At 38.8% G+C, this 26,185-nt stretch overlaps 2 protein-coding genes across 2 annotated transcripts; both read left to right on the top strand.

The window, feature by feature from the left end:
* Window positions 1-165: 165 nt before the first annotated feature.
* Window positions 166-25,006, top strand: LOC118768304 (zinc finger protein 479-like). The gene is made up of 4 exons (XM_036514500.1): window positions 166-290; window positions 930-1,053; window positions 1,129-1,683; window positions 24,923-25,006. The coding sequence occupies exons 1-3, from the start codon at window positions 166-168 to the stop codon at window positions 1,651-1,653; spliced, it is 774 nt and encodes a 257-aa protein (XP_036370393.1). The 3' UTR covers window positions 1,654-1,683; window positions 24,923-25,006.
* Window positions 12,349-20,864, top strand: LOC115225635 (zinc finger protein 239-like). Its single transcript, XM_036514499.1, has 4 exons — window positions 12,349-13,225; window positions 16,857-16,917; window positions 19,546-19,607; window positions 20,848-20,864. The coding sequence occupies exons 1-4, from the start codon at window positions 12,424-12,426 to the stop codon at window positions 20,862-20,864; spliced, it is 942 nt and encodes a 313-aa protein (XP_036370392.1). The 5' UTR covers window positions 12,349-12,423.
* Window positions 25,007-26,185: the final 1,179 nt, after the last annotated feature.

Below are 26,185 nucleotides of genomic sequence, written 5' to 3'. Positions count from 1 at the left end.
GTATCTATGTATTTGTGTATTTACGAATGTACAGAATGAGGCAGAGGAGGAGTGATGTCTATGTTACCAAACAAAGCTGTGTTAATACGACGCATGACTGAGGTGAAACCATCAGATATCTAGTGTCATTGACATGTATATTGGTGTGTGTCTAGTACAAACGCAATGTCCAGGAGGCGTTATTACGATAGATATGTCTGTGATATAAACCTCTTGAAAATAGAGAGATGGGATAAATTTAATACTTCAGATAAAGAATTACTTCTACAATTTATGAAAACAGAAATGTCGTAAATTTGCACTTTTGAATATCTGCCTTTTAAACATACTTGATGTCTTATATTATTTTTTTATTCTTTCAGAAAATCACATGAAGTGGCTAAAAGCATTTTTTACTTTTAAAGAATTGTCAATATGTATCATGTTTGAAAGACTCTTCAAAGATATTCTACAAACGTATAATCCTGCTTCTATAAAACATTGCTGAATTACAGGAAATTATTTCCTCTGAGAGAGAAAGCATTTCTTTACTTCTGTGTCTGAAATGTGCAAGAGATAATTTTCTCTTTTAAATATACTTTGATAGATTTCCAAAGAGTATTTGCGACATTTTTAAATTTTGGCATTGATCATATTTAGAAGAAATATAAGAGAAGTGATATTTGTTTGGAATAAACTATAAAAGCAAAAAGAAGCAAACTATCCATAAATTTTGGTGAGAGAAGAAATATTATTGAAATGTTGATCTGTACAACTTGAAGGATCGATTTTATTTTTCTTGAAGAGATGCCTGAAGAATTAAGAAAATCATCATATGACTGTGACATCTGCAAAGAGTCATTCTTAGAAGAAAGTAAATTCAATCAACACAAACAAATTCATGAAGGGGAAGCACCATATCACTGTGATGCCTGTGGTAAATCATTCAGTCGAAGAGGTAGTTTAGCTACTCAGAAAAAGCTTCATACAGGGAAGAAACCCTATCAGTGTGATATCTGTGGTAAATCATTCTCTGTTGACAGTCACTTAACTCAACACAAACGTATTCATACAGGAGAGAAGCCCTATATCTGTGGTAAATCATTCGCCGATGGCAGTAACTTAATTCGACACAAACGTATTCATATGGGGGAGAAGCCATATCACTGTACTATCTGTGGTAAATCATTCTCTAATGACAGTCACTTAACTCGACATATACGTATCCATACAGGAGAAAAACCTTATCCCTGCGATATCTGTGGTGAATCATTCTCTGTTGGCAGTAGTTTAAGTCGACTCAAACGTATTCATACAGCGGAGAAACCATATCACTGTGATTTATGTGGTGAATCGTTCTCTGTTGGCAATAGCTTAACTCGTCATAAACGTATCCATACAGGAGAGAAACCATATCACTGTGATTTATGTGGTAAATCTTTCTCTGAAAACGGTAGCTTAACTCAACACAAACGTATTCATACAGGGGAGAAACCCTATCAATGTGATATCTGTGGTGAATCATTCTATCACAGAGGTAACTTTACTACTCACTCAAGGGTTCATACAGGGGAGAAGCCATATCACTGTGACATCTGTGATAAATCATTCTCTGTTAGTAGTTGCCAAACTAGACACAAGCGTGTTCATGCAGTGGAGAAAACCTCCCCGTGATATCAGTGGCAAATCATTCTATCAAAGAAGTTACGTAACTACTTACACAAGGCGCAGGAGTGGCTGTGTGGTAAGTAGCTTGCTAACCAACCACATGGTTCCGGGTTCAGTCCCACTGCGTGGCATCTTTGGCAAGTGTCTTGTAGTATAGCCTCGGGCCGACCAATGCCTTATGAGTGGATTTGATAAATGGAAACTGAAAGAAGCCTGTCATATATATATATATGTGTTTGTGTTTGTCCCCCCAACATTGCTTGACAACCGATGCTGGTGTGTTTATGTCCCGTCACTTGGCGGTTCAGAAAAAGTGACCGATAGAATAAGTACTGGGCTTACAAAAGAATAAGTCCCGGGGTCAAGTTGCTCGATTAAAGGTGGTGCTCCAGCATGGCCGCAGTCAAATGACTGAAACAAGTAAAAGAGGAGAAACCAAATCATTGTGATATCTGTGACAAATCATTCTCCGAAAACAGTGGCTTAACTCAACACAAACATATTCATACCGTGAGGAAACCATATCTGTGGTACATCATTCTCTTGTACTTACTGCTTAGATATTCAGAAATATATCCATACAGGAGACAAGGAATACCACTGTGCCATGTATGATAAATCATTCTCTTAGTAGTTGCCTAACTAAACAAAAACGTATTCATACACTGGAGAAACCATATCGCTGTCGTATCTGTGGTAAATCATCATCATTTAAAATTCAGTTATTCATGCTTCTGTCTATCACATGGACTTCATTGATGGAGATTCTCTTCACCCGGGCACCTTTCCTGTTGCCAATCCCCATATGTTTCCAAGCAAGGAAACGTTTTCCATGGTAAGACATATTCCACACAGAAGACTGGAAACGACCATCTGCATTTGTAAACATCACATCTGGACAAGGGTACACACACACACACATCTGTATGTCTGGAGAATTTCTTATAGGAAATATTTTACATGTTTTCTCTTCATCTAAAAATTTGTGATTCCTATTAGGAAATGAAACACATGAAATGCTGAATAAATAATATCAAACTTTTATCCAGTCCCCTTATGTGATATTTAATTACTCTGCAAAAAATAACCAAACCTGAGGCAAAAATAATGTGTATATATCCTCGTTTTTTTCTCTGTACCTTTCTGTAGAAGAGCGTAGGCTCGAAACGTAAAATACTTTTTCTATTCCTGAGCACTATACTTATACATCTGTTTGTTTTGTACACCACCCGTCTTCGTCTTTTGTTGTTTTTTTCGTAAAAACTCTCCCTATATATATATGACGGGAAGGTTTACGAAAATAAACAAAAGACGAAGGCAGGTGGTGTACAAACAAACAATTGTATTAGTACGGCGCTCAGAAATAGAAATAAAACACTTTTATCCTATATTCTACCATTACCACTACCAACGCTTACCTCTCCATTGGATTTTTTTACCTCTAAGGACACCTACCATCTGACTGCACCTCTCCTTCACGGATCAAAGTGACTTTGTTATTGATATATATATATATATGTGTGTGTGTGTGTGTGTGTGTGTGTATATATGTATATATATGTGTGTGTATATGTATGTATATGTATATATATATACATATATATATATATATAGACCAGGCAGGACAAGTGAGCCCAGCCCACTTATGAATGCCTTTCCTCTCTTGGACACAAAGACCTGTTGAGGCAAGCGAAGTCGATATAGAACCTCATCCGACGACAGGCACCCATGCCAACCCCCCTTTGCTTGCGAAGACATGTTGGGGCAAGCGAAATCGAAATCGAATTGAACCAGCCAGGATCCCTGGTCTGGTGGTACGTAAAAAGCACTATCTGACTCGTGGCCGATGCCAGCGCCGCCTCGACTGGCTTCTGTGCCGGTGGCACGTAAAATACACCAATCCGACCGTACGACAGGCACCCATGCCAACCCCCTTTGCTTGCGAAGACATGTTGGGGCAAGCGAAAGCGAAATCGAAATCGAATTGAACCAGCCAGGATCTCTGGTCTGGTGGTACGTAAAAAGCACTATCCGACTCGTGGCCGATGCCAGCGCTGCCTCGACTGGCTTCCGTGCTGGTGGCACATAAAATACACCAATCCGACCGTGGCCGTTGCCACTGCCTTGCCTGGCACGTAAAAAGCACCCACTACACTCACGGTGTGGTTGGCATTAGGAAGGGCATCCAGCTGTAGAAACATTGCCAGATGAGACTGGAGCCTGGTGCAGCCTTCTGACTTCCCAGATCCCCGGTCGAACCGTCCAACCCATGCTAGCATGGAGAACGGACGTTAAACGATGATGGTGATGATGATGATGATGATGATGATGTATATATATATATATAAATAGATACATAGATATAGATATATATAAATATATAACCAGCTTCTCTCTCTCCAACTGGTATACTTTTGTTATGTAGTGGAGTAGGCATGAGAGGGATGGAGGAGTGAAGAAGAAGTAGAGAAAGGTGATCTTATAATAATTCTGCATGTCATTATGTTACTTAGCCTGTCAATAACACTTTCAGCTATTAGAGAAGAACTGGGAGAAAGAAAAGAGGATAAGGTTAGGAATGAGGTGGGAAGAGGAAGAAAAGACTCAGAAAGAAGTGTGCAAATCCTTCCTGTCTTTCCTAAAGGAAGCTGGGCTGATGAAGTGCACGCATGCCTTAAGTCATCTATGTTGTGGCCTCAGGTTAAGACCTTAAGCCTAAGCACAAACATACATGCACACTTGCTTGGTGATAGAATGTCTGCAGCATTTGCTGAGGAAATTTTAGCCCTTGGAGAAGGCAAGGTCCCTAGGAATGATAGGGGCAACATATCAGTCTATGAACTGTGCAACTCCGTGAACAACCCTTCCAGTCTTTGGAAACAGTGTTCCCCAATCTGGAAAGTAATTATGCAGACATCAATTGGCTCAGTGAAAGAACCATCCTGGCCCCTAAAAACGTAGGTGTCAGTGCTATCAATGACCAGCTCATATGACGAATTCCGGGTGAGGAGTACATCTACAAATCAATTGACCTGACGTCTGACCCCCAAGGCATTGTCATTTACCCTATCGAGTTTCTCAACTCATTGGAGCCAACAGGGCTTCCACCTCACATCCTTAGGCTAAGGGTTGGATGCCCAATTATGCTAATCCGAAACTTGCTTCTGCCTAAACAGTGCAATGGAACCCGCTTAGTAATCAAGTCCCTGACGCCCCACTTGACTGAGGCCACCATTGTTACAGGGTGCAGGAGGGGTGAAGATGTTTTCATTTCAAGGATGCAGCTTTATCCCCCACGGTCAGACATGCCGATCAAGTTCTGCAGATTGCAGTTTCTGGTCAGACCAAGCTTCACCATGTCCATCAACAAATCACAAGGCCAAACACCAACGGTAGCAGGCATCGATTTGGGGTTTTCCATTCAATGAGGATAAATAATTGATAAACTAATTCCTTATAGGATTTCTGCTAAAATTGGCTACACCCCATTTTCAACCATAACTTTTACCAATTTTGACATATTTTGCTCAAACTCGATGCCATCATTACTTAGGACTCGTGGGATCTTTGAATGCTTTAAGTTCTCAAAAAAAACCAAAAAAAAAACCGATGAGTGGAAATAATCGATAAACTGATTCCTTATGGTGTTTCTCATACAAATTGCCTGCAATCCCACTTTCAGCCAAAATTTTGCCAATTTCAGCAGATTTCGCTCGAATGTGATGTCATTGTCACTTATTTTGGTTTGAAATAAATCATTTCATCACTTAATGATCCGAATTTAATACCGAGCAACGCCGGGTTATACTGCTACTCAAGTATATATCAGTAAAGCCGTTAATATTTAAAAACAAGAGTTAGTTCCCTTGAACTTTCATCTGCGTTTTGAGAAATTTGCTGCCTTTTTTCGAGAGAGTTCGATTTTTTGCTCATCGTTGTTTGTGTTAATTGTTAATTGAACAGTGCCCGTTGTGTAACGGTAATTTTCGCCCTACGGGGCAGAAAATTCTGTATTTAATATTGTTATTACCTTCGAAGGTAATTTTTGAAACATTTTTGAGAAATGGATTTCGACTTGGCGTCGAAGAATGATTTTCCCGCGATGGGAACAAGTGAATTAAAGGTCACTGAAGTAACAAGACAGTCTTTTTCGGCCGCGGTAGGCGGAACCATGATGGACGTTGAATTCAAGATCGAACAACTGTTCGAATTTAGGAACTTGGTGAAAATGGAAGGAAACGAAATCAAACTTGTACCGCCGCAAGCGAAGGTACAAGAAATAAAGGAAAAAACAGTTATATACAAAGTGTATAGCTACAAAGAAAAGAAAATTATGGACGTTAGAAACGAGATAGTCGAAAAGTGCTTGTCCCCGGTGTGGGACAAAATTCGCCATGTCGTTCGAGGTGCTCGCAGCGCTACTGTTGAAGCACATTTTGACTCGGCTGAGGTAGCAAGAGAGGTGTCATCATTGACCCTGAAAAATGATGATATCATGCTGCTACCCTCGTATATGGGAAAAAGAACAGCTAAACTGCTGGTAGAGGACATACCGAGAGGGTATGATATAATGTGGGTAGCAGCGGCGGTCCTGCACAATGTAGAGCGGGAAATTTCGATTCTGCAGATGAGAAGGAAAGAGGAGGTACGCTGGAAGGGACAGACGCTGGAACTCCTCGTTCAGGCAGAAAACAAGATATTGGAGAACTTGCCCGATAGGATATTTAATGAGGATGGAACGCCCATGAGAGTGTCAGTGGAGGGACGCAGACCTAGATGCTTTAAATATGGCGAAAAGGGTCACGTCCGCTCGAACTGTCTAAAAAAAAAGAAAACCAACGAAGCCCCTCCTCAAAGTGCTTCAAACACTGAAGGGGAGAAGGCGGGAAAAGAACACAAGACGACGACAAGCAAAGAAACAGAAACGGATGATTGTATCGAACGAATGGATTACACACAGGTGACACACAAAAGAAAAAAAGATAACACCCTGGACTCCCCTCCCCAAACAAGGAAAAAAATCAGCAAGCACCGCAGACATACATACAAAGCAAATTCCCCAGCCCTACCCCCACGGCACTGTATTCATTGGAAAACAGTTCGCCAAGCCCCTCCCCATAAAACAAGATGTGAAAAAGTCTTTAAAAAAAATGATAAGATCATAGCATTTGATGAAAAAAACGAGAGGGTATATAAATACTTTAAATTTTCCAAATTTAAACTATTTAGCAAGGCTACAGACATAAAAGCAACCACTCGCTTCGCAAAAATAAAGGAAGACGAGTGGAAGGAGGAAATACTACAAGAACATCTAAAGAATAGACTGATAAGAGACGTAACAAAGGAAGTACTGGAGGGTAAACTTGTTATAACCCCGGCAACCACACCTACCCAGAGCCCGGTGGCAACGCCGGTTAAGAGCCCTGCAGCTACGACCACAAGGGAGGAAGAAGGGGAAGCGGGCAGATTTAAACTGTCATGCTCCCTTTCTCAACCGTAAGTTCATTTATTTTTTCTCTCACCGACAATGGCTAAGCTGGGTTGTGTGAATGTACGTGGAATGGGGTCGAAATGGAAACAAAGTTGTTTCCTGAACGACCTCACGACACATGGAGTGGACATAGCTATTGCAACCGAGTCCAAGATGAACGAGGCCCAAGCGTTCTCGCCTCTTCTAAATGGGTTCGAGAAATTTATTTCTCCTAGCCGAGGAAGAGGCAGAGGCGTGGCAGTCCTTATCAGGAAGAGCTTGGACTTGCAGGTAAGTACTGTCTTTCTGGACCCAGAAGGCAGGCTGGTTGTTCTGGATGTGACCCACGTAAGTAAACAGTCCTTCAGGTTGGTGGCTGTCTACGCTCCGAATGAGTGTAGGCAGATGGGTTTTTTTCGGAACCTGGAGCCCTTTTTAGCGACGTCGAAAACGGTAGTCTTAGTAAGAGACTTTAACACTGTCCTTGAAGCGCGGGTCGACCGTGTTGGCTCAACCAATAGGAAGGGGAACCCTAGCCTCAAGGGTCTACTAGAGAGCTTTGATCTAGTGGACCGTTACCGACTGGATGAGCCGAGCGTTCCACAGTGGACGTGGAGTAACAACGACGGCTCACACAGATCGTATTTAGATAGGATATTTATTAAGAAAAGAGATAAGGATACGTTTAGTTGTCCACAGTTTCACATTGTGCCTTACACGGATCACAAATTTGTGACGTGTAGGATGCAATTAGATAAGTGTCATAGACAGGGACCCGGGTACTGGAAGCTGAACAAGGCTACTTTGAATTGTGAAGACTTCCGTACCCGGATTAAGGTGTTAGTACAGAGGGCATTGTGTGGCACCATCATTAACAATAGATGGTGGCACTCCCTCAAAAGAGCCATTCGTTCAGAGTCCATTAGAATTAGCAATCAGCTAAGGTTAGATAGGAATAGGATAGAGGACGATTTAGTTAAGAATCTAAACGAGGCAATGGAAGCTGGCTCTGCATCCGGAGTGATGGCGGCAAGGACGGTATTGTACCGTCACCTTAACTCCAAACACGAAGGTTGCAGAGTCAGAGCTAAGCTACGCGCTGGGAAACGAGAAGGTATTAACGTTGCCGGATGGGCCCGTCGAGTGGAGAGTCAGAGAGGTAACAAAGCCTCAATCAAGTCTTTAACTGACGAACAGGGACAAAAGATCTATGGACAGGAGGAGATGCAAAAGTTTCTTCACCAGCATTTCGCCCGCGTGTCGGGGGTGGTGTGTGGCGCCGGAGCGGGGGAGGACCTTAAAGGACTTCCTGGCCGGCGGACCGCGGCTCTCGGGGCGTGAGGTGGAGTGCTGTGAAGAAGCGATCACTCCCGCGGAGATAGAGGGGATACTGGCCGGATGCGCCGGGGAGAAGTCGCCGGGGTTGGATGGTCTGCCCTACGAGTTTACCCAAAGTATGCCGGACTTGTTCGGGGAAATATTGGCAGGCGTCTACACGAACTGGCAGCAGAATGGGAGAATTCCCAGTTCTGTAAGCCGGGGAGTGGTGACGCTAATCCAGAAAGACCCGAGCAAGGGGGATAACATTAGTAACTACAGGCCCATAACTCTACTTAATGTAGAGTTAAAGATTTTGGCCAAGGTGTTGGCAAAAAGGTTGACGGTTGTCGTGGAGAAACTTGTAGGGAGAGCACAGACATGTGCAATCCCAGGCAGGTCGATCCAGGACAATCTTCACCTTATACGCTACACCTTAGATAGGGTGGGTAAATTGACCGGCAAGGGCGGGGTAATGGTCCATTTAGACCAAAGTAAAGCGTTCGATAGGGTAGACCATGAGTACCTGGCGACGGTCCTCGAAGCGGCTGGACTGGGCCCTGAATTTCGCGGGTGGATCTCCGCTATGTATAGCGGCATCAAGTCCACCGTCCAGATAAACGGTTACCTAACGGAACCGTTTTCGATCGAATGTTCAGTTCGTCAAGGGTGCCCCTTGTCACCACTTTTGTACGTGTTGGCTCTTGAGCCATTGCTGCGAAAGTTGGAGAGGCGGCTGGGAAGTAACTCGGATGAGATCGGAGGTGGGAGGACGGTTACTGCTTATGCGGATGACGTCACCCTCATCGTGTCCAATGAGGCCCAGCTACCTTGTGTGGAAGAGGCTATCAGAGGATACGAGGCGGTGGCAGGAGCAAAGGTTAACAAGGACAAGTCGGTGGGCTTGCGCCTCGGCACCTGGAGGAGCAAGTCGATATTGTCCAGTGTCGTGGGACACTGGACGGATGGCCCTGTTAAGTTGCTAGGAGTTTGGTTTGGGCCAGACTCCCAAACGGAGAGGAACTGGAGTGAGGTGACGAGCAAGGTGGAGGCCATAGTACGGACCTGGTCCGGAAGGTTTCTGTCCTTGAAAGGAAGGGTGGAGGTGGTACAGATGTTCATTGCATCTGTAATCACTTACCGCCTGACCGTTGTCCCTTGCCCCGATTCATGGCTTAGCAAGTTGGAGCGAATCCTTTTCCGCTTTTTGTGGAAAGGAGGAAAGCCACTTGTGAGGCGCTCCGTTTGCTGCCAGGAACCGTTAAAGGGTGGGTTAGGAATGCCTTGGTTGATGATGCGCAGACATGCGTTGAGGCTGAAGCATCTCTGGCACCACCTGGAGGGTGATAAGGTGTGGAGTCCGCTGGCAGGGGAATTTTTCCCGAGACCGGCCTCCTTAGTGAATTTTAAACCCGGTCGCATCAAAAGATGGAAACTAACTTTATGGCAAAAGGAGTGCCGACAGGCACTCACGCTGATCCACAAGGCGGGCAAGGCCGGCTGCGGAAATACCACCTCGGTACTTTATAGAAGGCTGGTAGAGGCAAAGAACGACGACGTCCTAGGAGGGGCTCTGGGGTTTGACGAAGACCAGCTTACCAACCTGTTTAAAAAGACTTTCAGGACGGGGTACTTGGATAATTTCCAAAGATCCCTGGCCTGGCAGTGCTATAGGAATGCTTTACCTGTTCCCGAGAAGTTATCGCGGCACGGAATTTCAGTGCCACCGACGTGTCCAAGGTGCGAGTTGGACGATGAAACCGTCCAGCACGCTTTTGTACACTGTCGGAAGCGAACAAGAATGGAAGGAGTCGCGATAGGATCCTTTGTCTCGGGCCCCGGCTTGCTCACTTACTTCAGATATCATCTGAAGAGCAAAATGGGGCTGGAAAAGAGGATCTTACCACGGGGTGTGTATGAGAAAAGATGGAAGGAAGTGGAAAAAAAGGTGGGTGTCAGAAACCCAGCTTAACTATGGAGGGAGGAGAGGAAACAAAAGCTGCGGGGCCTTATAAATTGCCGGGGTTTAAAACTTCGGTAAGATCGAAAGTTTATGTAATGTTATAATATTCTATTGGTCATGTAAAGGACAATTTACAGACGAATTTTTATAATGAATAATCCAAATGTTATGGAAATTTTTTAATCGAACCTCTTAACTGTTTTTTGCATGTATGTCCTGTATTTGTCCTTCTATGTAACGATTGTATAATCGTAATAAAGAAATATAGAGTTAGTTCCCCTTGTTAACGCTTCGTAATTCCCTTTAATTCTTGCTCCTGTTTCTCACGCACCTTGATTGTTTGATCAGTTCCACTTGACAACTGATATTTAAGAGAAAATCCAATCAAATATATACAAATAATTGGTAATTAACTGTCTAAAGAAGCAGATACAACATTTATGATTCTGTGGAGCTGAAAAATATGAAGTAACGTTCGTTGGAAAAAGGAAGAAATTCTCTTGAAGCTGTCAGTGTCCGCTCTGACTCGTTGACTCTCTCTTTGTATCAATTACTATATAAGTATTATAAAGACATTTCTATTGTATTAAGTATCATATTACGTACATCTGTTTGTTTCCATGTGTTGAATAAGTCAAAAGAAAGAATCTCAATAAACAGACGAAATTATATGAATGTAAGGCTGTTATTTTAATAATTACGATGTAATTTGTAAGAAAAGATGGGGAATGTATAAAAGTACGAATGTGCACTTGAATTACTGAAACGAAAAGGCAATATCGTATACAGACGAAATGAAAGGTCTTTGAATTGAAACACTAGAAAGTACCTAATTTGACCAAAAATAAATATAAAAACCCGTTTATGTAATATTTTACTCGAATGAAGATATAAAAAAAAATCGACACGACATAAAATGAAGGCTGATCACTATTGTTTAAAAACTATCGCCTTGTGAAATTTAGTTTACTCAAATCGGTCACCAATAAGTTAATTTTCCATGCTTGAAGCATTATAAACATTTTTATGTCCATTAAAATATATAGACGTTATAATAATAATAATCAAAATGTCACTGAGAATGGTTTTAAGTGTGGTTTCACATTTTTATAATTAGGAAATACAAAACCGAATTAAGAGGAAACATTATCTTAATTGAGTCATTATGCCATTTAAAAAAAGAACGTAATAAATCCCTGCTATTTCTAGCATGCAAAGTGACTGCATACAGCATGGGTTACCTTTGAGTTTGTTCACTCTTTTCAAAATACTCCCCTCCACACACACACACTCTTGACCCATTTTGGCCCTTCTTTTCTCCAGACTGATTCTGGCACTCGAAAAACATGGGAGAAACCCTTTCGGTTAAGAAAAACAATTTTACCTTTTCATAGGAGAAAGTGTTTGATATAAGGGCAATTTAGCTTCACCAAATGAAAGGTAGTTTGGAATCTGCTACAGTGGCATCAGCTTAACGCAACACAAACGTATTAATTTAGAGAAGAAACCAGATCACTGTAATATCTGTGGCAAGTCATTCTATCAAAGAGGTAACTTCACTACTCACACAAGAGTTCATGGAGGGGAGAAGCCATATCACTGTGACATCAGTGGTGAATCATTCCCTGTTCGTATTTGCCTAACTAGACCCAAGCATTCTCAGACACTGGACAAAACACCCTTCAGATGAAAACATCCGGTATCTAGTGTCATTGACATGTATAGTGGTATGTGTGTGTGTCTATGACAATTAATGTCCAGGAGGTGTTATTACGATAGATATGTCTGTGATATAAACCTCTTGAAAATAGAGAGATGGAATAAATTTATTAGTTCAGATGAAGAATTACTTATACAATTTATGAAAACGGAAATGTCGTAAATTTGCACTTTTGAATATCTGCCTTTTAAGCATACTTGATGTCTTATATTATTTTTTCTACTCTTTCAGAAAATCACATGAAATATTATTGAAAAGTTGTTGATCTGTACACCTTGAAGGATTGATTTTATTTTTCTTGAAGAGATGTCGGAAGAATTAGGAATATCATCATATGACTGTGACATCTGCAAAGAGTCATTCTTAGAAGAAAGTAAATTCAATCAACACAAACAAATCCATGCAGGGGAACAACAATATCTCTGTGATATCTGTGGTAAATCATTCTTAAATGGCAGTCACTTAACTCGGCACAAACGTATTCATACAGGAGAGAAACCATATCACTGCGATATCTGTGGTAAATCTTTCCCTGAAAACTGTAACTTAACTAAACACAAGCGTATTCATACAGGAGAGAAACCATTTCCTTGTGATATATGTGGTAAATCTTTCCCTGAAAACAGTGGCTTGACTAAACACAGGCGTATTCAAACAGGGGAGAAGCCATATTCCTGTGATATCTGTTGTAAATCATTCTCTAATGACAGTCACTTAACTCAACACATACGTACTCATACAGGAGAAAGACCTTATCCCTGCGATATCTGTAGTAAATCATTTTCTGATGACAGCAGCTTAACTAAACATAAGCGTATTCATACAGGAGAGAAACCATATCACTGTGACATTTGTGGTAAATCTTTCACTGAAAACAGTGGCTTAACCAAACACAAACGGATTCATACAGGGGAGAAGCCATATCACTGTAGTATCTGTGGTAAATCTTTCTCTCACGACAGTCACTTAATTCGACACATACGTATTCACACAGGAGAGAAGCCTTATCCCTGTGATATCTGTAGTAAATCATTTTCTGATGACAGTAGCTTAATTAAGCACAAACGTATCCATACAGGGGAGAAACCATATCGATGTGATTTATGTGGTAAATCTTTCACTGAAAAGAGTGGCTTAACTAAACACAAGCGTATTCATACAGGTAACAAACGATTTCACTCTGATATCTCTGGTGAATCATTCTCTCATAGCTTAGATATTCACAAACAAATCCATACAGGGGACAAAGAATACCACTGTGATATCTGTGGCAAATCATTCAGTCAGGCAGTTTACTTAACCAGACACAAGCACATTCATACAGGTGAGCAACCATATCGCTGTGATATCTGTGGTAAATCATTCAGTCAGACAGCTAACTTAACGACACACAAACGTATTCATACAGGTGAGCAACCATATCACTGCGATATCTGTGGCAAGTCGTTTTCTAAAAAGGGTATCTTAAGTACACACATACTTACTCATACTGGGCTAAAACCATATCATTGTGATATCTGCAGTAAATCATTCACACAAAAACATCACTTAATTAGACACAAGTGTATTTGTTATGCAAAGGACCCAATTGTTGTATAACATTCCTTCAGAAGGACAAGCTTTTACCTCAGGAAAATCTCTACACTTGATTGAAACGATGTTATGAATGTGATATCTCTAGTAAATCTTTCATTTGAAATCATCCATTGACAGAGGAAGGAAAACATATCACTGTGATGTTAAACCTGAATCATTCTTTCAAAATGGTGAATTGTTTGTACACAGTCCTATTAATATGAAAGATATATCCATACCTCAAGATATTTGTGCTAAATGAATCTGTGAAAATTATCAATTATTGAAACATAACTGCATTCATACAGAAGACGAACTATGATGATGATGATGATGAATATCCTCATCACTTTTCCATGCTTCTGTGAATCAGATGGAATTCATTGGAGATTTTCTTTATCTGGATGCCTTTCCTTTCACCAATCCTCACCTGTTTCCAAGCAAGGAAATATCTTCCCTGGTGAGACATATTTTACGCAGAAGACTGGAAGTGTACAACTGCACAAGTATGACGGTCATGATGGCCCTTTACGAACATCACATAATATCTGGACATGGGTACACACACACACACATATGTATGTCTGAAGAATTTCTTATGGGAAATATCTTACATGTTCTCTACGCATCTAAAAGTTTATAATTCCTATTAGAAAATGAAACACATGTAATGCTGAATAAATAATATCAAACGTTTCTCTGGTCTCCTTATGTGTTATGTAATAATCTTGCAAAAAATATTATCCAAACCTCCCACAAAAATAATACACACACACATACACATATCTCTTTACTCTTTTACTTGTTTCAGTCATTTGATTGCGGCCATGCTGGAGCACCGCCTTTAGTCAAGCAAATCGACCTCAGGACTTTACTTTTAAGCCTAATACTTATTTTATCAGTCTCTTTTGCAGAACCGCTAAGTTACGTGGACATAAACACACCAGCATCAGTTGTCAAGCGATGTTTGGGGGGACAAACACAGACACACATACATATATATATTTATTCATATATACAACCCACTTCTTTTTAGTTTCCATCTACAAATCCACTCACAAGGCTATGGTCGGACTGACACACAAGCTGGTTATCATATATATATATATGTATAGATCAGGCAATGAAGGTCATGGAAAGGGTCATAGCCTAACTAATTAGGGAGTCAGTTTAGAGGAGATTCAGTTTGGGATTGTGTCAGGGAAAAGCACCACTGATGTTATATTTCTGGTAAGACAGCTGCAGGAGAAATACCTAGCCAAAGATGAACCTCGGTACCTGGCTTTCGTTGACATGGAGAAAGCCTTTGACAGGTTCCCTGATCCCTTATCTGGTTGTCAATGAGGAAACTAGGGATAGATGAATGGTTAGTGAGAGCTGTTTAAGCCATGTACAGGGACACTGTCAGTAAGGTGAGGGTTGGCGACGAGTACAGTGAAGAATTCCGGGTAGGGGTAGGGGTCCACCAAGGTTCAGTCCTTAGCGTCCTCCTACTTATCATAGTCCTCCAGGCAATAACAGAGGAATTCAAGACAGGATGTCCCTGGGCAAAGTTCAGACTGCTCTTACCTCTGCTGGTGATAAAGGGCCTCTTGCTTGGAGTAAAAGATGTCTGACACGTGTACGAACAGCCATGCTACATGGCAGTGAAACATGGGCTGTGACTGCTGAGGACATGCGTAAGCTCACAAGGAATGAAGCCAGTATGCTCCGATGGATGTGTAATGTCAGTGTACATACTCGACAGAATGTAAGTACCTTGAGAGGAAAGTTGGACCCAAGAAGCATCAGATGTAGTGTGCAAGAGTGACAACTGAGCCTGTATGGTCATGTGGCAAGAATGGATGAGGATAGCTGTGTGAAAAAGAGCCACACTCTAGCGGTTGAGGGAACCTGTGGAAGAGGTAAACCCAGGAAGACCTGGGATAAAGTGGTGAAGCATGACCTTCGAATATTAGGTCTCACCAAGACAATGACTAGTGACCGGGACTTTTGGAAATATGCTGTGCTTGAGAAGACCCGGCTAGCCGAATGAGACCATAACCTCGTGGCCTATGCCAAGGGTGTAACCAACCCACTTATGTATACTTTTCCTTCATTGGACGCTAAACTCTGCTTGCGAAGACCTGTTGAGGCAAGTGAAATCGAATTCGAAGACTGGCATCCATGCTAGTGGAGCGCTAAGAGTACCATACGAGTGTGATTGTTGCCAGAGCAGACAATCGGTTTCCATGCCGGTGGCACGTGAAAAGCACCATTCAAGCATGATTGTTACCAGCGTCGCCTTACTGGCACTTGTTCAGGTGGCATGTGAAAAAACATTCGATTGAGGTTGTGACCAGCGTCGCTGGACTGGCTTCTGTGCAGGTGGCACATAAAAAAAGCACCATTTGAGTGTTGCCGTTGCCAATACCGCCTGACTGGCCATCATGCTGGTGGCATGTAAAAGCACCCACTACACTCTCGGAGTTGTTTGCGTTAGGAAGGGCATCCAGCTGTAGAAACTCTGCCAGATCAAGATTGGTGCCCGTACAGCCATCTGGTTTGCCAGTCCTCAGTCAAATTGTCCAACCTATGCTAGCATGGAAAGCGGACGTTAAACGATGATGATGATCATGACAACATAAAAATTATAATGATGAAGAAGACTAAGGAATATGAGGGAGGGAGGGGGATCTTTTCATTTGGCAGTTGCTTTTCAATTGGAGTTAGTTCCCTTTGTTCATAGTTAATTCTACCTAATTTTGTTTATTCCCCCTGTTTCTCACGCACCTTGAGTGTTTGATCAGTTCCACTTGACAACTGATATTTAAGAGAAAATCCGATCAAAAATAACTAATTGGTAATTAAATGTCTAAAGAAGCAGATACGGCATTTTTTATTATGTCGACCTGCAAAATATGAAGTAACGTTCGTTGGAAAAAGGAAGAAATTCTCTTGAAGCTGTCGTTGTCCGCTCTGACTCGTTGACTCTCTCTTTATATCAATTACTATGTAAGTATTATAAAGACATTTCTATTGTATTAAGTATCATATTACGTACATCTGTTTGTTTCCATGTGTTGAATAAGTTAAAAGAAAGAATCTCAATAAACAAAGACGAAATTATATGAAAGTAAGGCTGTTCTTTTAATACTTTCATTGTGTTATCCCTTCTCTTTTAGATATTTCATCGCATTTGTGGTTACGCTTTCCGGATCGCCGTTATTTCCTATATTTCTTAATGTCAGATTAATACTTCTTTTAGATAAAATTTCTCTTTTTGACTTGTAAATTGGACAATTTAGTTAAATGCGGGAAAATTACGATGTAATTTGTAAGAAAAGATGGGGAATGTATAAAAGTATGAATGTGCACTTGAATTACTGAAACGAAATGGCCATATCGTTTACAGACGAAATGAAAGGGCTTTGAATTGAAACACTAGAAACTACCTAATTTGACCAAAAATTAACTTTTTCATTAGACTTGATTATGATTCTGAAGCAAATTCCATTTTCAAATGTAGGGCATATACAGCTTGTTTTTTAGACCCTTTCCGTTATTACGCATGCGTAGATGTTTTCTATCTGTGCATTAAATCGGCTTTGAAGCAGCTTCTCCTCATGCTAGAAATAACAGCCAAATCTCCGACAAACACTACATACTTTGTAGGCAATCCTACACAATTGTACCCCATCGACTTCGTGAAATTTGTGCTCCTTTATCGCATTAATTATTAAACATTAATGTTTTGTTTCTCATAAAATGGTGTATATTTAATTTACATTAAATTATTATTTAAGGCAAACACAACCCGCAAATTCTTGTCAATTTAATGTTCTTGTATTTAATTTCGATTTGCATATGTTCGTCAATTCGCTACGTTCTCTCTAAAGTAAATAAAATCAAAAATTTAAATTGGTGGGGATGAAATTATTTTTATTTTATTATTATTATTATTATTTGTTTTTCGCAAACAAATTTTTCGCAATTTCCAACATCTAAAACGTAGGAATCAGATAATTTTTTCGAAATAATGCCTTTTTTCAACGAGTGGTTCGAAACTGCATTAGCCCCGTTTCAGGATCTAGTTTAGCGCCCCAGTCACCAAAACGATTTTTAAAAAAAAATCTACCTGGAAAAAACACGGAGATTAAGAATATGGGGAAACAAAAACAAATTTTAATTTAAAATGGAAAACTCCAAACTTGATCCCCCTCTCTTCCTCACCACACCATCCTTGTTTTGTCCGATTCTGAATGCGTAGATTTATAGTGAAACAGCAAAAGGATCACGGAATGTGAAGCCCTCATCACAAAACTCGATATACATCAGAAATTCCCCAAGAAAGAGTTTGACGGTGCTAATCAGACATCAAGTATTCGTTCTTTACTGAATTTTCTTCATGTTTAATGTTCCACAAAATATTGACAGTAAACTTCCCATTTCCAAACCTGTGTTGATGTGATAGAAGACTGAAATGAAAACATCAGATGTCTAGTATCACTAACATGTATATTGGTGTGTGTGTGTGTCTGGGAGTTGTTATTATAATACATGTGTCCACTCTATGATAGAAACTTCTTAAAAATGATGAGATTGGATAAGTTCAATACTTCTACAATTTAACAAAATAGAAGTGTTATAAATTCGAACTTTTGAATATCTGCCTTTTAAACATTCTTGATGTCTTATATTATTTTTTCTATTCTTTCAGAAAATCCCATGAAATTGGCTAAAAATTATTTTTTACTTTTAAAGAATCATCAATATGTATCATGTTTGAAAGACTCTGCAAAGATATTCTACAAACGTATAATCCTGCTTCTATAAAATATTGCTGAATATAAGTAAAATATTTCCTCAGAGAGAAAGCATTTCTTTACTTCTGTGTCTGAAATGTGCAAGAGATAATTTTCTCTTTGATGGATTTACAAAAATATTTGCAACATTTCTAAATATTGGCAATGATCACATTTTGAAGAAATATAAGAGAAGTGATATTTGTTTGGAATGAACTGTGAAAGCAAAAAGAAGCAAAATATCCATAAATTTTGGTGAGAGGAGAGAAATGATTGAAAATTTGTTGATCTGTACAACTTGAAGGATTAATTTTATTTTTCTTGAAGAGATGTCGGAAGAATTAAGAAAATCATCATATGATTGTGACATCTGCAAAGAGTCATTCTTAGAAGAAAGTAAATTCAATCAACACAAACAAATTCATACAGGGGAGAAACCATATCACTGTACTGTCTGTGGTAAATCATTGTCTGACAGGAGTAGCTTTGCTCGTCACAAACGTATTCATACAGGAGAGAAACCATATCACTGTAGTATCTGTGGTAAATCATTCTCGAATGACGGTCACTTAGCTCAACACAAACTTACTCATACAGGAGAGAGACCTTATCCTTGTGATATCTGTGGTGAATCCTTCTCTGCTGGCAGTAGCTTAACTCGTCATAAACGTATTCATACAGGAGAGAAACCATTTCCTTGTGATGTATGTGGTAAATCTTTCCCTGAAAACTGTAGCTTAACTCAACACAAACGTATTCATACAGGGGAGAAGCCATATCACTGTAGTATCTGTGGTAAATCATTCACTAATGACAGTCACTTAATACGACACATACGTATCCATACAGGAGAGAAACCTTATACCTGTGATATCTGTGGTGAATCGTTCTCTGTTGGCAGTAGCTTAACTCGTCATAAACGTATCCATACAGGAGAGAAACCATTTCCTTGTGATATCTGTGGTAAATCATTCACTGAAAACAGTGGCTTAACTAAACACAAACGTATTCATACAGGGAAGAAGCCACATAAGTGTAGTATCTGTGATAAATCATTCTCTAATTACAGTCACTTAATTCGACACATACGTATTCATACAGGGGTGAAGCGTTTTCCCTGTGATATCTGTGGTAAATCATTTTCTGATGACAGTAGCTTAACTAAACATAAGCGTATCCATACAGGGGAGAAACCATATCACTGTGATTTATGTGGTAAATCTTTCACTGAAAAGAGTGGCTTAACTAAACACAAACGTATCCATACAGGGAGAAACCATATCACTGTGATATCTGTGGTAAATCATTCAGTCAGGCAGGTAACTTAAGTACACACAAACGTATTCATACAGGTGAGTAACCATATCACGGCGATATTTGTGGCAAATCATTCTCCGAAAAGGGTATCTTGACTACACACAAACTTATTCATACTGGTGTAAAACCATATCATTGTGATATCTGCAGTAAACCATTCTCACAAAAACAGCATTTAATTAGACACAAGTGCATTCGTTATGCAAAGGATCCATAGCACAGTGACATTTCTTGTATGACATTCCCCAAGAAAAACCTTTAGACATGATTGAAACTATATAATGAATATGATATCTATAGTAAATCTTTCATCTCAGATCATTCTTTAACTAATCAAAAGAGCATTGACTGTGGAAGGAAAACATATCACTGTGATGTTAAACCTGAATCATTCTTTCAAAATGGTGAATTGTTTGTACACAGTCCTATTAATATGAAAGATATAACTGTAACCTAAGCTATTCGTGCTAAATCAATCTACGAAAATGAATCAATTATTGAAATGGAAATGCATTCATACAGAAGAGGAACACGATGATGATGATCCTCATCATTTAACATTCTCCTATTCATGCTTCTGTGGATCAGATGGAATTCATTGATGGAGATTTTCTACATCTGGGTACCTTTCTTGTGACCAATCTTCACCCATTTCCAAGAAAGGAAATTATTTTCCCTGGTGAGACATATTTTACACAGGACTGGAAGTGAACAACTGCACAAGTATGACGGTCATGATGGCCATTTACGAACATCACATAATATCTGGACAAGGGTACATACACACATATGTATGTCTGATGAATTTCTTATAGGAAATATCTTACATGTTTTCTCTATGTGTAAAAGTTTGTAATTCCTATTAGGAAATGAAACACATGTAATGTTGAATAAATAATATCAAACTTTTCTCCTGTCTCCTTATGTGTTATGTAATTACTCTGCAAAAAATATTGTCCAAACCTCAGTGGGATTGAACCCGGAACCATGTGGTTGAATGATTTTTTTTTTCTTTTCTATTTTTTGATTCTTTGTTCCTGTTTTCCATTTTCAGTTTTGGATATTGGATAAACAGCTGAAAGATTATATAAATGAGTATTTATAAAATTAGGAAAGACATAAGTTTTGAAAAGGTGCAGAACAACGAAAAAGTGAATCAACAATGAGCCTGGTGAAAGAATATTGGTTTAAAAAATATACAAAAAAATTATAACAATGAAGACTGTAAGGAATATGAGAAAGATACGATGGATCTTTCTCTTTGGCTGTTGCTTTTCGAATTCTAGTTTAATTGTAATTGACTTCATATTTGGTGTATTGGTATAGTTTTCTAAGGTAATCATTGACATGAAATTAATTGTTGCAAAAATTCAAAGTGTCAATAGGTTTTTAAAGTTTGCAATTTTGTGTAATTTTAGCCACTTGAAATCTGCAGACATATAGGTGACTGTTACCATAGTAACAAGCAGATTATTCTAGCGCATGTACTTTTTGTGGCTTATTAAATGCTTAAAACACATGAGCTATGAGATATGCTAAAAATAACAGGTAAATACACCTTAAATCCTGCACCAAAATTTCAATATCTTTTTTTGTATTTGTATAATCGTATGAATCAACTTGGGAAGAATACAAATGCACGAAAATTAAACATTTGACATGTGATGGCACACACAAAATAATGGCTTTTAAGTCTTGTTCTCTGAATGAGAGACAAAGTGGGAGGGAAAAGTGTTAATGATATGTGGTGTGGTGAAGAAGGAATACTTATTACTTGGTTAACAGGTTAGCTGAAGGGAAAAATGAGGAGAAAGAGATATGTTTAGGATACATTATTTGTGAGAGAGTGAGGTTAAAGAGGAGATAGAAAGAGATGGACGGTGGAGGCAGATAGGGTTTGTATTGTTAAAAGTTGATATAATCAAAAGACCTGAAATGAAATAAATTTTGTTCCTGAAACTTATAGTGGTGATGATGATGGTGGTGGTGTGTTGATTGCAAAAAGGATTTTCTTTTTTTTTTATAGAGACCATCACTCAACACTTGCACTGCTGTGCAATTATTAAGAGATTGATATTTGTTTCTAAGGATTAATTTAGCCTAAACTATGGATTCACAAGAGACACAGTTGCAAGCTGCCTGAGAAAAGATGCACAGATCTAGAGCATGGAACACTAAAAAGATGTAATAAAAAAGAGGAAAAAGATGGCACCGATGGTGTTGTGAGGAATTGGATGTAGAGAGATGCCAAGTATATTCAAAGAAAGCTAAAACTATGAATGCTATAAAAATGCAAATCATCCTCTCTTTCTTAAATAGGTCCTCTTATTTTTTTCATTGATAATAAACGAAAGTGGCAAACTAGCAGGATCGTTAGCTCATTAAACAAAGTGCTTAGCTGGGTTCTTCTGACATGACTTAAGCATTTAAATTCTGCCAAAGTGGACTTTGTTCTACATCCAGAGATGGGTCTGATGAAAATAAAGCCCCTTTAGAGCACTGGAGTTGAGATAATCAATTCAACGCTTCCTGTGGAATTTCTGGCCTTGTTCTAATATTTCAAAGCTATTAATTCAAGTCTCTTATCTTCTCTCTCGCTCATGGAAATGCCATGACCATTTTGGCTTATTCCTAAATGTCCCATGGAACATTGTACTGTGCAACCAATTGTGGCACTTGTTGAATGGGTGTTTGTTGTGATATTTTATTTTTCCTTTTCTATTTTTTTCGTTCTTTGTTCGTGTTTTCTCATTTTCAGTTTTGGATACTGGATAAACAGCTGAAAGATTATATAAATATGTATTTATAGAATTAGTTAAGACATAAAGCACAGCTCCCATGACTTTCGGAAACATTCTTTCACACTAAGAGTTGCTGAAGCATGGAACAAACTGCCGGCATCAGTTGTTAGTTGTCAGAGCACAGCATCCTTCAAAACTTTCATGCTTCCTGAGATTCTCCAACACTACACCTTATTTTCTCCCCTCCATACACATGCAAGCATGTATCTGACTCATACACTGTTCACTTTCCAGACATTTGTACATTACTGCATATACTTTATATGCACTTTCTGACAAGCTGTGGTGCACCTGAGCACTGTATACAATAATTTCATTATTATTATTATAATCGATAAACTGATTCCTTATGGTATTTCCCATTCAAATTGCCTGCGATCCGACTTTCAGCCAAACTTTTGCCAATTTCAGCAGATTTCGCTCAAATGTGATGTCATTGTCACTTATTTTGGTTTGAAATAAAGCGCTCCATCACTTAATACCTAGCAACGCCGGGCTACACTGCTACTCAAATATATATTAATACAGCTGTTAATATTTAAAGAACGGAGTTAGTTTCCCTCGTTAACTCTTCCTAATTTTATTTCATTTCTTCCTCGTGTTTCTCGCGCACCTTGATTGTTTGATCACTTTCACTTTCAAACTGATATTTAAGAGAAAACCCAATCGAAACTATACAAATGATTGGTAATTGAATGTCTAAAGAAACAGTTTCAGCATTTTTATTATGTTGACCTGCAAAATATGAAGTAACGTTCGTTGTAAAGAGTAAGTATCATTGTGCTATCCCTTCTCTTTTAGATATTTCATCGCATTTGTGGTTATGCCTTCCGGATCGCCGTTATTTCCTATATTTCTTAATGTCAGATTAATACCTCGTTTAGATAAAATTCCTCTTTCTTTTTGACTTGTAAATTGGACAATTTAGTTAAGTGCGGGTAAATTACGATGTAATTTGTAAGAAAAGATGGGGAATGTATAAAAGTACGATTGTGCACTTCAATTACTGAAACGAAAAGGCAATATCGTATACAGATGAAATGAAAGGGCTTTGAATTGAAACAGTAGAAGGTACCTAATTTGACCAAAAATAAATATAAAAATCCGTTTATATAATCTTTTACTCGAACATTAGTAGTGAAGATATAAAAAAATATCGACACAATATATATATAGACATAATAATCAAAAAGTCACTGAGAATGGTTTTAAGTGTGGTTTCACATTTTTATACTTACGAAATACAAAACCGAATTAAGAGGAAGCATTATCTTAATTGAGTCATTATGTCGTTAAAAAAGAACATAATAAATGCTAAGAATCAGAGAAAAGATCAACAAAAGTAAAAGCTGATAGATTATCGATGAAGAGTCTCCAAGGTGTTTAAAACATTAGATTACCATTTATGGTAAAATTTTAATGTTGTATATTTGCCCTTTCGAATATCTGCCTTTTGAACATACTTGATGTCTTATATTAAATTTTCGTATTCTTTCAGAAAATCACATGAAGTTGGCTAAAAAGTATTTTTTACTTTTAAAGAATCATCAATATGTATCATGTTTGAAAGACTCTGCAAAGATATTCGACAAACGTATAATCCTGCTTCTATAAAACATTCCTGAGTTACAGTAAAATATTTCCTCTGAGAGAGAAAGCATTTCTTTACTTCTGTGTCTGAAATGTGCAAGAGATAATTTTCTCTTTTAAATATACTTTGATGGATTTACAAAAGTATTTGCGACATTTTTAAATATTGGCATTGATCACATTTAGAAGAAATATAAGAGAAGTGATATTTGTTTGGAATAAACTATAAAAGCAAAAAGAAGCAAAATATCCATATATTTTGGTGAGAGGAGAGATATTTTTGAAAAGTTGTTGATCTGTACAACTTGAAGGATTGATTTTATTTTTCTTGAAGAGGTGTCTGAAGACTTAGGAAAATCATCATATGACTGTGACATCTGCAAAGAATCATTCTTAGAAGTAAGTAAATTCAATCAACACAAACAAATTCATAAAAGGGAGAAACCATATCACTGTGATATATGTAGTAAATCATTCTTAAATTGCAGTCACTTAACTCGACACATACGTATTCATACAGGAGAGAAACCTTATCCCTGTGATATCTGTGGTAAATCATTGTCTGACAGGAGTAGCTTAGTTCGACATAAACGTATTCATACAGGGGAGAGGCCATATCACTGTGACATCTGTGATAAATCATTCTCTGTTAGTAGTTGCCTAACTAGACACAAGAGTATTCATACAGTGGAGAAAACCTCCCCGTGATATCAGTGGTAAATCCTCCTATCAAAGAAGTAACTTAACTACTCACACAAGGGTTCATACAGAGGAGAAACCAAATCATTGTGATATCTGTGGTAAATCTTTCTCTGAAAACAGTGGCTTAACTCAACAAACATATTCATACAGTGAGGAAACCATCATCATCATCATCGTTTAACGTCCGCTTTCCATGCTGGCGTGGGTTGGACGGTTTGACCGGGGATCTGGGAAGCCAGAAGGCTGCACCAGGCTCCAGTCTGATCTGGCAGTGTTTCTACAGCTAGATGCCCTTCCTAACGCCAACCGCTCCATGACTGTAGTGGGTGCTTTTTACGTGCCACTGACACAGGTGCCAGACGAGGCTGGCAACGGCCACACTATGATATCTGGTTGATCATTCTGTATTGGCAGTAGTTTTGCAGTGGAGAAACCAAAACCATATTACTATGATATCTGTGGTAAGACATTCCCTGAAAACAGTCGCTTAACTATACACATATTCATTCATACTGGAGAAAAACATGTTCACAGTTATATCTATGGTAGGTCCTTGCTGATTTAAACAGAAGTCTTTCCTTATGAAGTGGATTCATAACACAGTGATATTTGTTGTATAACATTTCCTCAGAAGGGCAAAGGAGAGAAATATCACTGTGATATCAGTGCTTAATCATTCTATCGAAATGGAGAATTATACACAGTCATATTAATATGAAAGATATAATCATACCTCAAGATATTTGTGTTGAATCAATCTTTGAAAATGAGCAATTATTAAAACATAACTGCATTCATACAGAAGAGGAACCACGATGATGATGGTCCTCATCATTTAACATTCACTTTTCCATGCTTCTGTGGATCAAATGGAATTCATTGATGGAGATTTTCTCCAGCTTGATGCCTTTCTTGTGACCAATCCTCACCTGTTTCCAAGCAAGGAAATATTTTCCCTGGTGAGACATATTTTACTCAGAGGACTGGAAGTGAACAACTGCACAAGTATGACGGTCATGATGGCCCTTCACGAACAACACATAATATCTGGACAAGGGTACACACACACACACACATATGTATGTCTGAAGAATTTCTTATGGGAAATTTCTTACATGTTTTCTCTACGTGTAAAAGTTTGTAATTCCTATTAGGAAATGAAACACATGTAATGCTGAATAAATAATATCATACTTTTCTCCATTGTCCTTATGTGTTATGTTATTACTCTGCAAAAAATATCATCCAAACCACATACAAAAATAATATACACACACACACACACATTATATATATATA

The sequence above is a fragment of the Octopus sinensis genome, linkage group LG28, assembly GCF_006345805.1.
Source record: "Octopus sinensis linkage group LG28, ASM634580v1, whole genome shotgun sequence".
NCBI classification, from domain to species: Eukaryota; Metazoa; Mollusca; class Cephalopoda; order Octopoda; family Octopodidae; genus Octopus; species Octopus sinensis.
This window is presented reverse-complemented; position numbering and strand designations above follow the sequence as displayed.

What these genes read in the sequence shown, in the direction of transcription:
- LOC118768304 (XM_036514500.1), top strand. Translation starts at nt 166, where the DNA reads ATGTCCAGGAGGCGTTATTACGATAGATATGTCTGTGATATAAACCTC. An exon ending in TTTATGAAAACAGAAATGTC is followed by an intron (nt 291 to 929) that starts GTAAATTTGCAC and finishes TAAATCATTCAG; the next exon opens with TCGAAGAGGTAGTTTAGCTA. An exon ending in AACACAAACGTATTCATACA is followed by an intron (nt 1,054 to 1,128) that starts GGAGAGAAGCCC and finishes CGTATTCATATG; the next exon opens with GGGGAGAAGCCATATCACTG.
- LOC115225635 (XM_036514499.1), top strand. Translation starts at nt 12,424, where the DNA reads ATGTCGGAAGAATTAGGAATATCATCATATGACTGTGACATCTGCAAA. An exon ending in ATATCGATGTGATTTATGTG is followed by an intron (nt 13,226 to 16,856) that starts GTAAATCTTTCA and finishes CTTCTCTTTTAG; the next exon opens with ATATTTCATCGCATTTGTGG. An exon ending in TATTTCCTATATTTCTTAAT is followed by an intron (nt 16,918 to 19,545) that starts GTCAGATTAATA and finishes CTCTAATTACAG; the next exon opens with TCACTTAATTCGACACATAC.